General features: G+C 48.0%; 1 protein-coding gene across 1 annotated transcript in view; it reads right to left on the minus strand.

Annotated features, from left to right (window-relative positions):
- Positions 1-2,053: 2,053 nt before the first annotated feature.
- The window catches only part of CRIP3 (cysteine rich protein 3), a 33,200-nt gene continuing 21,219 nt past the window's right edge, over positions 2,054-14,034 (minus strand). Inside the window, exons 4-9 of the mRNA XM_082252416.1 lie at positions 12,395-12,508; positions 12,242-12,313; positions 11,669-11,763; positions 10,972-11,029; positions 2,554-2,640; positions 2,054-2,442 (exon numbers count right to left, since the gene is read on the minus strand). Of these exons, the coding sequence (XP_082108542.1) occupies positions 2,564-2,640; positions 10,972-11,029; positions 11,669-11,763; positions 12,242-12,313; positions 12,395-12,508 (416 nt within the window). The 3' untranslated portion in view covers positions 2,054-2,442; positions 2,554-2,563. The remainder of the gene's footprint in view (positions 2,443-2,553; positions 2,641-10,971; positions 11,030-11,668; positions 11,764-12,241; positions 12,314-12,394; positions 12,509-14,034) is intronic.

A 14,034-nucleotide genomic window follows, 5' to 3' on the forward strand; every position in this document is an offset into this window, starting at 1 on the left:
AATCAGGCCACTGATTCTATATAAAAAAAAAAAAAAAAAAAAAAAAAAAAAGCCCCCCCCATCTTCTATAGCTACCCCAAAGCACCCACCATCTCTACCCAAGCTCAGATGATAATCCCGGTCACCGTGGTCTCGCCGTTGCACCCCCTGGAAGGTAAAATGCAGAATAAAGACAGGAACACAACATGTGGAAAGGGGAACTTTTATTGTGCATTTGTTTATTGCAGCAAACATTTCCTCTCCGAACAGACTATGCAGAGGGTCAGTTATGGCGGCAGGGCCATGCAAGAGATCAGTGAGCGTGACAGAGCCGACAAGGTGGTCAATGATGGCAGGGCAGAGGGTCAGTGATGGCAGCAGGTCTGTAATGAAGCCAGAGCCCACAATTGAGAATGGCCAGCGCTGCAGCCGACATGGCTCCACTGGTCAGATTGTTTTACAATCTGCAGCAGACATATAAAAAGCAGATTCTCATACAGAGGACTGACTGGCTGCTCTTTACCACACCGCATAATGAAGCCTGCAGCACCGCAGTGACTGGGCGCCAGCGTGGCACTGCAATCCGATATGACAGACGGGTGCTACAGTGTGAAGAGCCACCAGAGGGAGCCAGAGAGCCGCTGTGAGAGGACCATTAACTGCTTGCGTCCTGGACTGACTATACGCTTACAGACAGAAATGCTGTCATCCAGGATGAAATCCACGGCAATGCTGCGGAAAGCTCTCCTGGGCCCTTCCATCATTCTGCGCACACAGGATCTGTTCTCTTAGGCCTGGTTCACACCTGTGTGTTTTTTGGTGCTTTTTGCAGAAACGCACTACAGTCCGTTTAACATGGTGTCCTAGGGCAGCGTTTCTCAACTCCGGTCCTCAAGGCATACTAACAGACCAGATTTTAAGTATTACCTTGGGGAGATGCAGACTAGAATACTGCAATCACTGAGCAGCAAATGATATCACCTGTGATGTATTTCAGTTTTCTTGCAAACCTGGCCTGTTATGGCGCTTTTCCACTGCATGGAACCGAACGGTTCGGCTCGCTTTTGCGCTTTTCCACTGCATGGTACGGTTCGGTACGGTACAGCGGCACTTTTCCACTACATGGTACGGCTCAGTACGGCTCGCTTAAACAGTACCACCTCGGTTGGGGTTCCAAGCAGGCCGTACCGATACCATATCCCACAATCCTTTGCATGCAGCCTTGACTGTTTGTCCCTACTAGCCACTGATTGGTCAGAGAATTGTTGTTGTTATCCCACCCACTTACTACTTTAGTGGAAAAGCAAACCGTACCAAACCATTCCAACACTGTACCATGCGGTACCATGCAGTGGAAAACCAAACCGAGCCAAGCAGGGCCGAGTGGAGCCGAGCCGGTACTTGCAGTGGAAAAGTGCCATAATGTGCCCTGAGGACCGGAGTTGAGAACCACTGGACTAAGGTACACGTTCACATCAAGGCTTTTTTTCAGCCGCTGCATTTTTGGAAAGGGTTAACCTCTTGGCGTCGTGCGCACGCAAATATGCAGCCACTCTGCGAGGAGCGGGCCGCATATTTGCATGCAATAGAGCTGTGCCGAGAGCGTGCGCCAGGCACAGTGACCGGCGACTCGCAGGAAGCTCCAAATCGCAAGCAGTTTTCGGATCATGTGACCAACATGGCGGTCACATGGCCCCGCCCTGCCTCCCAGCAATCCAAACCCCTTAAAGGGCTGGCGGGAGACGGCGCCAAGGTGTTAAAAGCAAAACCGTACTTTTTTGGTTCAATAGACTTCAATGGAGAAGCGGCAGAAAAGCGCGTTCTTGCCGCAATTTGCATTTTTTAATCTGCCTAACAAATTGGCCAAAAAAAAAAAAAGCAAATTGCGGTAAAATTGTTTGTGAAAAAAACAAAAAAAAAAACAAAACGCAGAACGCACTGCAAAAAGCACTGAAGAAACTATCAAATTCAAACTGCACAGGTGTGAACCGAGCCTTGCTGCGCTCCTTGCTATCGCCTCCCTGCCACCAATCAGTCAGATTTAAACCTGCCATGGAAAAAAACAACAAAAAAAACAAAAAACAAAGATGAAATATGATTGGCTGTGGGAGCTAAACAGACAGTTCTTCTAAAACAATGCGATAAAATATAGCCTACTGGAATGAGAGTGCAGCAACCGCAGGCACCCAGACCGCACTGCCTAACTGACTGACTGAGCTACAGCAGGTGGGCACAACGTCTAAATACAGGAGTCACCAATACAGGAATGATCCAGAGTTATATAAACCTATAATAATAATATTAATAAATACATGGGGGGGGGGGGGGGGGGTCATAACACTTGTTCACCATCATTGTTTAGCGCCCCCCTGAGGAGAATGAAGCGGGGGTCCCATAGTGCATTGCAGTCCAGCAGTGAAGGGTTAAACAAGGCAGAAGAAGCATTTCCTCATCCTGGATCATCTGCAAAGAAGGATGGAGACGTTTGATCAGGTTGGGGGTTCTGAGAGTACGGGGGTGCGATGAACCCCTCAATGTATCCCCAAACACAAATCTTAAAAATATGAGCCGTACCCGATTCCGCTCACATCTGATCCCGGCTTTCTGGGTTGTCCGATGAAGGTTCATAGACGTAACACCCAACATCACCGATATTCACCCCTGGGGAAAACAATAAACATGTCAGATGCATTCACCTCTGGGCAAAACAATTCACCCAAATGCATTTACCCCTGGGGAGAAAAACTCACACATCACGCATTTTCACCCCTGGAGGGAACGATTCACACAGACCCATTCATCTCTGGGCAGAACAATTCACCCATCAAATGCTTTCACCCCTGGAGGAAACAAATTTACACAGGCACATTTACTTCTTGGGAAAACAATTCACCCATTTAGAAGCATTCACCCCGGGTAGGAAAATTCACAGACTCCATTCACCTCTGGGGAAAACAATTCATTCAAAACACATTCACCCCTGAGAGGGGAGGAGATCACAGACACATTAACACATTAGAAGCATTCACCTCTGGGGAGAAACATTCACACAGACATTCACCTCTGACCAAAACAATTCATCCATAAGAAGCATTCACCTAATAAATGCTTTCAACCCTGGGGAGAAAAATTCACAGAGACATTCACCTCTGGGAAGAAAGATTCACACAGGCACATTCACTTCTGGGGAAAACATATAACCCATTAGAAGCATTCACCCAAACGCTTTCACCTCTGGGGAGAAAAATTCAGATATTCACTTCTGGGCAAAACAATTCATCCAAACGCATTCACCCCTGAGGGGGGCAAAGAGGAATCACAGACACAAGAACCCATTAGAAGCATTCACCTCTTGGGAGAAACATTCACACAGACACATTCACCCATAAACAATTCACCCATTAAAAGCATTTACCTATTAAACGCTTTCACCCCTGGGGAGAAGAAAAAATTCACACCGACACATTCACCTAGGCACATTCGCCTCTGGGGAAAATAATTTACCCATTAGAAGCAATCACCTAAATGTTTTCACCTCTGGAGAGTAAAATTCACACAGACATTCACCTTCTGGGAAAAACATAGCATCCAAATGCATTCACCCCGGGGAGAAAGAAAACACAAGGAAAAAAAAAAACAAAACACAAACACATTCACTTCTGGGCAAAGCAATTCATCCAAAACACATTCACCCCCAAGGAGAAAAATTCACCCTTCACATATCTAAACAGATACCTCTGGGGGGATAACACAGACACATTAACCCATTAGAAGCAGTCTTCTCTGGGGAGAAACATTCAGACACATTCACCCCTGAGCAAACCAATTCTCCTATAAGGGGCATTCACCTATTACATACTTTTACCCCTGGGGAGAAAAAGTCACAGACATTCACCCAAACGCATCCACCCGTGTGAAGAAAGATTCACGCAGGCACATTTACCTCTGGGTAAAACAATTCACCCATTAGAAGCATTCCAAACGATTTCACCTCTGGGTAGAAAAATTCACACATTCACTTCTGGGCAAAACATATCCAAACACATTCACCCCGGGGAGGAAAGGGAGAAGAAAAAAAACAAATCAGACACATTCACCTCTGGGCAGAGGTGACTCAGTCTCTTACCCCTGTAGAGAAAAATTCACAGACACATTCACCGGAGAAAAACAATTCACACATCAGACACATTAATTACTGGAGAGAGAGAATAAATCCAGACACCCCCCCTGGAAATAATGCAGGCACACAGAAATATAGCCGTGTGATGCAGACACAGACAGTAGCAGTGTACAGCCCGGCTGTGATGCAGACAGTAGCAGCGTACAGCCCGGCTGTGATGCAGACAGTAGCAGTGTACAGCCTGGCTGTGATGCAGACAGAGACAGTAGCAGTGTACAGCCCGGCTGTGATGCAGACACAGACAGTAGCAGTGTACAGCCCGGCTGTGATGCAGACACAGACAGTAGCAGTGTACAGCCCGGCTGTGATGCAGACACAGACAGTAGCAGAGTACAGCCCGGCTGTGATGCAGACACAGACAGTAGCAGTGTACAGCCCGGCTGTGATGCAGACAGTAGCAGTGTACAGCCCGGCTGTGATGCAGACAGAGACAGTAGCAGTGTACAGCCCGGCTGTGATGCAGACACAGACAGTAGCAGCGTACAGCCCGGCTGTGATGCAGACAGAGACAGTAGCAGTGTACAGCCCGGCTGTGATGCAGACACAGACAGTAGCAGTGTACAGGCCGGCTGTGATGCAGACACAGACAGTAGCAGAGTACAGCCCGGCTGTGATGCAGACAGAGACAGTAGCAGTGTACAGCCCGGCTGTGATGCAGACACAGACAGTAGCAGTGTACAGGCCGGCTGTGATGCAGACACAGACAGTAGCAGTGTACAGCCCGGCTGTGATGCAGACACAGACAGTAGCAGAGTACAGCCCGGCTGTGATGCAGACAGAGACAGTAGCAGTGTACAGCCCGGCTGTGATGCAGACACAGACAGTAGCAGTGTACAGGCCGGCTGTGATGCAGACACAGACAGTAGCAGTGTACAGCCCGGCTGTGATGCAGACACAGACAGTAGCAGTGTACAGCCCGGCTGTGATGCAGACACAGACAGTAGCAGAGTACAGCCCGGCTGTGCCAGAGGAAATTATGCCATCTGGAAAAAAGGATTCATTTCCTGACAAACAGAAAAGCCGTTGTGAGAGCCGAGTCTGAAAATAGAACCGAGCTCCACCCGTCCTCAATGTGTCCCAGTGTATATAGAGGGGCCAAGGCAGAGCCAGCACATTGCTCTACCCCGTCTTCATAGTCTGAGCAGCGATTCACATGGATTTGGGGTAGGGTGCCTCTAACAACCTTATGTGCAGGTGTAGGACATGGGAAAATATTAATCCTCATCAATTAGCGGGGGCCGCTATGCGAGACATGAGAAGCAGATGAGGGTCAAAGCAGGGCAGGGTGTGTATGAGGTGGATGGGTGCTGCACTGTGCGCTCCTCTACATTCCAGCACAAAGTGTTCTCCCCAAATCAAAGCAGATGTGAAGCCGAGACTCCAGATTGGAGAGGAAATGGCTGTACAATGTGCTGTGCTGGAATAAGATAAAACACTCAGGGTAGGATACTGAGGAGGAGAATGGAGTCATATGGTAGAATGATACCGAGGAGGAGAATGGAGTCATATGGTGTAATGATAACGAAGAGGAGAATGGAGTCATATGGTGTAATGATACCGAGGAGGAGAATGGAGTCATATGGTGTAATGATACCGAGGAGGAGAATGGAGTCATATGGTGTAATGATACCGAGGAGGAGAATGGAGTCATATGGTGTAATGATACCGAGGAGGAGAATGGAGCCATATGGACTAATGATACCAAGGTGGAGAATGGGATCATATATGGTGCCCTGATACAGGAGGAGAATGGAGTCATATGGCGTAATGATACCAAGGAGGAGAATGGAGTCATATGGTGTTCCCATACAGAGGAGAATGGAGCAATATGGCGTTCGGATATGGAGGAGAATGGGTTCATATCACAGATACCGCAATCCAACACTCCACCCAGAACCACACCTTATCCAAGACAAGGCCCAATACCCATATATGGGGGTACGTCACAACTCCCGCTACAGGCTGCAGACAATTCCCTAATGCAGAAGACCCTGAATTATCACTGCTTTATGTCACCTGCAACATTTGATTATCTCTTTCTAGTTCCTAAGGGCTCATTTACACTTGCTTCAAAATGTGGCATTGGACACGCTTTAAGGCACTCTGAGTGGCAATAAAAGCCCGTCACATAAAAACAAATAAAATGGTTACATACAGTCCTGTTCACATGTTGCGTTTTCTTTGCTTCAAAAATGATACCCCCTATGGGGATCCGACGACCGAAGAGGCTACGAACAGGCGGGGGGATCCGCCGACCGAAGAGGCTACGAACAGGCAGGAGGATCCGCCGACCGAGGAGGCTATGAACAGGCGGGGGATCCGCCGACCGAGGAGGCTACGAACAGGCGGGGGGATCCGCCGACCGAAGAGGCTACGAACAGGCGGGGGGATCCGCCGACCGAAGAGGCTACGAACAGGCGGGGGGATCCGCCGACCGAAGAGGCTACGAACAGGCGGGGGGATCCGCCGACCGAAGAGGCTACGAACAGGCGGGAGGATCCGCCGACCGAGGAGGCTATGAACAGGCGGGGGATCCGCCGACCGAGGAGGCTACGAACAGGCGGGGGGGGGGGGATCTGCCGACCGAAGAGCCTACGAACAGGCGGGGGATCTGCCAATTTCCCAGCGGTGAATAAATACCACCAAAAGAAAGATCCATTTGTGTGAACAAAATGATTAAAATTACATTTGGGTACAGCGCATGACTAAGTAATTGTCATTCAAAGTGCAAGAGCACTGAAAGCTGAAAATTGGTTTTGGAAGAAAGGAGATGAAAGTGCCATTATTGAAGTGGTTAAAACATATAGAAATATACATCAACACACTGAGCATTTGCCAAGCTTCATTAAAGCTTAGGCGGTAAACGTGGCTAAAGTAGAAGTATAAACGAGCCCCAAGTACCTTTTTTGGGCGTCATGCATCCCGCGATTCTGTTTGCGTGATGTTACTGCGATTCGGCAGGCGGAAATCACGGCAACATCGCACACCGTTTGGGTGCCATTGCAAAGTACGGGCATCGCACAGGCGTCCCGCGATCTGCAATGATTTCCGGATTGCGGGCAGAATTGGCGATTCTGCCTGTGATCCGCTACGCCCACGTGTGAACGTACCCTAAGGGTTTTATTATTGGTATAGATTTTTGTGTCATTTTGTAGGTGAAACTCACAAGGAGTTAAAGTGGTATTAAATATTGAAGCAAACATATTGCAGCTTACCAATTCTTAGATGTGATAGCAGCATTAGTTTTTTTTTTTTTTAGGTTTTTCTTTACTTTTTTTTTTTCACCTGGCCATCGTCTGTTTTTCAACAGAGAAAGCTGTTCTGCAGATGTAGCAGTTACAGGGATGAGACAAACCATTTACCACCAATAGGGGTGTTTGCAATTATCAGCTTTTGTGTAAAACTTTTTATCCCAAAAAAGGGAAAAAAAAACTCCCCCCTTTCTCTGGTGTCCGCTGCCCTGGACCTATACCGCGCTCTTGCAGAAAACATCTCGGTCAGTGCTGAACTGCACAGGGTTTCGGTGTCCAGTGTCATATTACAGGCAATCCCCTTCAAACCATTTCACCACGTCGGTGACTGGGTACCATCCTTTTCATCTTCCATAATGGATCCAGCCAACCAGTTTCTTGATCCCTACTGGAACCAATTTTGGAGACACTTGTAACATACAGAAAACGGACTTCAGTGACCATCACCTTCAAGACACTAGCGGAAAAAAATGGAGGGACTTCCTGTGTGGGAGGAGTTATGTAGGGGAAGGCTTCCTGTCTGACTGTCTTGGACTGCCAGCGTCCACGCACCTATAGGCGGCGCATAACCCAGATGGTAAGGATTACAGCCTGCTCTGTGTCCCGTAATATACAATAAAAAAAAAAAAACACCACTGTTTGCTGTAACTGCTTACACGTTTTAGCTGGAATTCAGCTTGTTAGTGTATCTAAATCCGCTGAATCCAACACTCCCATCCCCCCAGATTAAAGAGGAAGTAAAGCGCTTTTTTTCCCTTTTGTGACCTACAAAAGTAAAAGGCATAATGTGCTGGTATGCATTGCATACCAGCACATTATGTGACGCCTACCTGCAAATTAAGCCCTCGTCACCGCTGGAGGCCGCATCCATCTTCCTTCCGGGTCCATGGACTCCAGCTGTGTGACTGGCTGGAGCCACGCGATGTCACTTGCCCATGTGCGTGGGAGCCCCCGGTCACGGCACAGGGCTCTGAAGAAAGGGCACTGGTAGCCATTACTTCAGAGTGCATGCGCCAATGCCATTATCGGCTGCATATACAATAAATATCTCCTAAACCATGGGTGTCCAACCTTTTGGCTTCTCTGGGCCACATTGAGTGTAGAGAAATTTTCTCGGGCCGCATATAAAATATATACTATAGTTAAGGTATATAAGTAATAAAACACCGCCGCACCCTTCCCGTGCTGCCGCGTCCCCCCCCCCAGCACTAATTTAACACAACTAGTGGATGATCCCCTCCGAGGCTGCCTCTGTGGCCGTGCCCCTGACTCGACCAGCAAAAAAAAAAAAATTGTCAGGGGGCAGTGGGCCGTATTGCCTGCAGTTCTGGGCCACATGCGGCCCCCGGGCCGCAGGTTGGACATGCCTGTCCTAAACGGTGCACGTTTAGGAGATATTTACAGTACCTATTAGGTAACCCTTATTATAGGCTTTCCTATAGGTACAAAGACTCTATGGCAGTTTACTTCCACTTTAACAATGCTGTTGTCCAAAGGCGCCCCCCGTTTTTCTTCATCCAGAGTGGGGGGCATGCCAATACAAGGGGTGTGTTACTGGCCAGATCACCAGGTGAAAAACCGGAGAGAAAAAGAAAAAAAGGCCAAAGAAGAAAACCAATGCAGCCACCACATCTAATAATTTGTAAGATGCAATATATGACATTTTTGTTTTTTCACCTGTAGCACTGCCCCCTAGAGGACTGCTGAGAATTGCACTTTCTGGATTCCCCTTGGTTACCTGTAGCAACAGTCTATGAAACGTATCACTTTAAGTCCTTGGCTCAGACAATGAACAGTCCAGGGGACTTGGTTTTTGTATTTTATTTTAGAACTGGGATAGGAGAAGGGATGAGTGGGATACTCCAAATATGAACTATGCACAAATCTGAAGCCAACTATCTGTAGTGTGCGGAAAGGCCGCTTCTTCACCTTGCCACTGAATTGAAGATAAAGAATATGATCCGGTTAGGATTTCTCTTCAGGGTCCTAACTTGGCACCCCCCTTCTTACTTGCTAGCCCCTGTCCACTGACTCTCCCTGGAGTGGTCCCCTTCCTGGGCAGACCCCTGGCAAGCTTCCCGGTACTCACTAACTCAGTTTTTCCCCAAGGTTGCTCTGCCTTCAATGCCACTTGTCAGCATCCACTGGACCTCCTGGCTCAGCACCACCCCTCTCTGACTCACTAGGTCGACCACCAGGAGGAGAGACAGCGTCACCCTCCTGCTGGAACCTGGCTTCCCACCCAAAGACACCCTGTCACATGTGCCCTTGACTTTTATAACATATCCCAGGATGCACCACTGTCTGTGCCAGCCCACTGGGATAGCTACAAAAGCCTGTGTGTCACTGGCTGGGTTAACTCCACTGTCCAACAGGCTCCCCTATTGGATACAGTGGGGACACTCCCTCAGACCAGATGAATCACACATGGACACATGCAACAGGCAGAACTACTGATCAGGCTCCCCTGAGAAGCAGATGGAGCAATCTATCCACGCAAACTAGCACCTGTCTAGGAGGGTGCTACACACCATTTTACCTTTGATTTATTTAGAAACCAAATAGGGGTCACCCCTGTACACTTGTGGTGTGTGTGCCCAGGACCAGTAGAACAGAACTCACCCACGATCCCCGGTGAAGACTCAAGGATGTACAGGCGCACGCTGATGACACCCTCCAATGACAGCAGAGCCCCACCTGGGAGAATCTCTACGATTAAACCTGCATTAGGGTGAAACTCGGGGCGGTCTCAGGCGAGGCTCCTGTGCAGCTTTGTCCAGAACAATAACATTTTATGAAAAGGCTTGACATCATTGGAGTGCAGCCCTCTGTTCTTGTTCAACAAGTGATTTTGATTTGTGAAATCATAGGATTAGATGAAGAAATTATCCTGAATAGAAAAAAATGTATACGGCTCAGTGAACAGACACAACAGTCTGTAATTGCGGGAATATCCAGTTCAGTGTGTATTACCAGGTTCCAGTATCGGTCCTGAGAGGTCAGAATACACAGACAGAGGGTACCTGGGGGGGCGATGTGCGCCCTCCCTACAGACTGGCCGAGGTAACAAAGCCCTCTACATTTATTGCATTCATAGAATCGGGTTCCCTTGCTGCTCAGTATGCAAAGATCTGCCGTGGAGGATTCATCCGCTACAGACGTGTAATCTCATACCAAGGTCAGGAAATTAATCATGGTGAAGGAATGCACATAGTTACCATAATACAGAGACAGAAGGCAGGCTGTGCCAGGCTCCATGTGCTGCCCTCAGATGTATAGAAGCACTACATACACTGATTACAAAACACGGAATATGCTGGAAGCACAGGCAGAGGAAACGTCCAAACCACAAACAGTCACCATTTTTTATCAGATCAGTAACATTTATGTGGAAAAATAAATAAAATATAGATGAGTTCTGAGAGAGAGAACCAAAAAGGAAAAGCCCCACTCCCCCTGTCCCCCCACCAACACAAGAAAGACCCAGTGTGGGTATGCAGCCTCTGGTTCAATGGAGCCCTAATGATTGAGGAAAGAGAGCTTTGGTACCCCAGCACTGACCTTTTGGTCCAAAGAGATGCCCGTAGCAGGGCACGTGACAGTACGGCAGGCCGTCATGCTGGGGAGAGAGCAGAAAAGAGTCATGGGTTAGCAGTAGCAGTCACTTTGGCACCCTATGAGCTTTATTGCTGTATGAGTTTCCTAATTCCCCCCCCCCCCCCTCCAAATTATCAACGGTCATCACGTCTCTTCTCCCGCCTTATTTGTCCACCTTCGCGTGGACCACCCCCAGCCATCGCGTCCCTTTGTCCACCTTCGCGTGGACCACCCCCAGCCATCGCGTCCCTTTGTCCACCTTCGCGTGGACCACCCCCAGCCATCGCGTCCCTTTGTCCACCTTCGCGTGGACCACCCCCAGCCATCACATCTTCTCACAACTCCATGCATCCCACTCTCCCCTCTTGCCATCACATCTCATGCAGCGTTAAGAAGCATAGTAAATCGGAGCTTCCAAAAATTCCGGCTACAAGACCAATTACGTTACTATTTTCCAAAGGAAACAGCTTTAAAAAAGGACAAAGGTGGGACGTTCCAACATAGCATTCAGATAGCATCATCTGTGACACCATTTGAATGCCACTCTTTAAATCCCACCCAAAAAAATCACACCTTTCCACCCACTTCCACCAAGTTAACACCAGCATTACATCCCTACTCACACTTCCAGGTCCAACAGCTGTCACATCTATGCACCCACCTCTGCATGTCCCCCTGAAGTCAATGTCTTGTTGCAGCGCTGGCATCGGAGACAGGGGCGGTGCCAGCTTCTGCCTAGTGACATCACCTTTTCCGCTGTAAGAAGACAGAACACAGCACATATTTCCAAATGCTTGTTCAGTACAAAAATTGCAGAAAATAAAAAAGGGACAACTTCATCCCCCCTCTCCCAATGAGGTTTAGTTGATAAGAACAAATGTATTCCTTTGCAGGGACTCACATTACATTTGTTTAGGTAGGACTCTAAACATGAGTTAATATTCTTCCGATACATTATCCTGATGGTTGAGAGGGAACAGGAATCTCCTTATAATTCATCAACACTTTGTCATTCTATTATAAAATCACTTAGAGTGAAGTGTATGGAAAGTGTGTTTCTCCCCCCCCCCCCCTTTTTTTGGGAGGGTTCTAGAATAGGTGGTGTTATTAGTAGTTCTAGGTTTTATGTATTAGCAAGGGGATGCACCAAAGGCTATGTTTTTTACCTATACATCTCAATTTTTCAATAAAAAGACATTTTCAAAAAATATATAAATAAAGGACAACTACTCACCAAAGTAAACAACCTTTCCACAGCCTGGGCATAAGGCCGTCTCCCCAGCAAATGTCCGTGTCGGAGCAACAACTGTACAAAAGAATGGAATATAGATTAGGGATCCAGAACACAAGACCTTCCTCCATAGATTCCCCTATGCTGGGAACGCACCTCGTGTAGCTGGCTTAGGAGCATTGTTTGTAGCACTGACCACGGGACCCTTGTCCTCCGAGGCTCGAGGCGTCGTATCATAGATATAGGACCCAACTCCACCAATGTTTACACCTAGAGGAGACATGCAGATAGGACATTAATTGGAAGAACACAAGGACAGGAGAAGGCATACAGCCAATACAATAACGGGACTAAGACGAGTAGAGACCGAGAAGACCCCGATGGGTCGAAGACGAGTAGAGACTGAGAAGACCCCAATGGGTCAAAGACGAGTAGAGACCGAGAAGACCCCAATGGGTCAAAGACGACTAGAGACCGAGAAGACCCCAATGGGTCAAAGACGACTAGAGACCGAGAAGACCCCAATGGGTCAAAGACGACTAGAGACCGAGAAGACCCCAATGGGTCAAAGACGACTAGAGACCGAGAAGACCCCAATGGGTCAAAGACGAGTAGAGACCGAGAAGACCCCAATGGGTCAAAGACGAGTAGAGACCGAGAAGACCCCAATGGGTCAAAGACGAGTAGAGACCAAGAAGATCCCAATGGGTCAAAGACGAGTAGATACCAAGAAGACCCCAATGGGTCAAAGACGAGTAGAGACCGAGAAGACCCCAATGGGTCAAAGACGAGTAGAGACCGAGAAGACCCCAATGGGTCAAAGACGAGTAGAGCCCGAGAAGACCCCAATGGGTCGAAGACTAGGAAAGACAGAGAAGACACCAATGGGACTAAGACTAGGAAAGACAGAGAAGACCCCAATGGGACGAAGACTAGGAAAGAGAGAAGACCCCAATGGGACGAAGACTAGGAAAGAGAGAAGACCCCAATGGGACGAAGACTAGGAAAGACAGAGAAGACCCCAATGGGACGAAGACGAGGAGAGACCGAGAAGACACCAATGGGTCGAAGACAAGGAGAGACAGAGAAGACACCAATGGGACGAAGACTAGGAAAGACAGAGAAGACCCCAAATGGACGAAGACTAGGAAAGACAGAGAAGACACCAATGGGTCGAAGACAAGGAGAGACAGAGAAGACACCAATGGGTCGAAGATGAGGAGAGACCGAGAAGACCCCAATGGGTCAAAGACGAGGAGAGACAGAGAAGACACAAATACATACATAGAGGACCCCCAAAAGGGAAAAATAAAAAAAAAAAAAAGACAGGGGACACACAGAACACAAATAAAAAAGGGAATAGGGAAAATAAATGGACACCAATGTAAAGGAGTAGAGAGAGGTAATGCAAGAGAAAATTACACACACAGAAGACATAGGTGGGAAGAACATGAGACGAGATATCAAAATTGGATGGCAATAAGAACGACTTCAAATCAGTTTAGGAAATGCCAAGATTATTTGAAATGTATTGCTTCATATTGGACAGTTTAGGTTCAAGCTGCTTGATGGAAGAGGGAACTATGCAAACCCTAAAGTTGGAGGAGATATTTCAATGCAGCGGGATTGGGATGTACACAGGAAGTTTGGATCAGTCCCAGCTGTGGTGTCAGTGAACTTGGAGACACAGGATGCGCTCTATTCATGACACTATTAATAGAAGCCCTGACTGCACAGGCCATGACCCGACATACGGGGAGAAGTGACAAAGACGGGCGTCTTCTATTCCAGTGGAT

Source organism: Pelophylax lessonae, assembly GCF_965119305.1.
Source record: "Pelophylax lessonae genome assembly, chromosome: 3".
Lineage (NCBI taxonomy): Eukaryota > Metazoa > Chordata > Amphibia > Anura > Ranidae > Pelophylax > Pelophylax lessonae.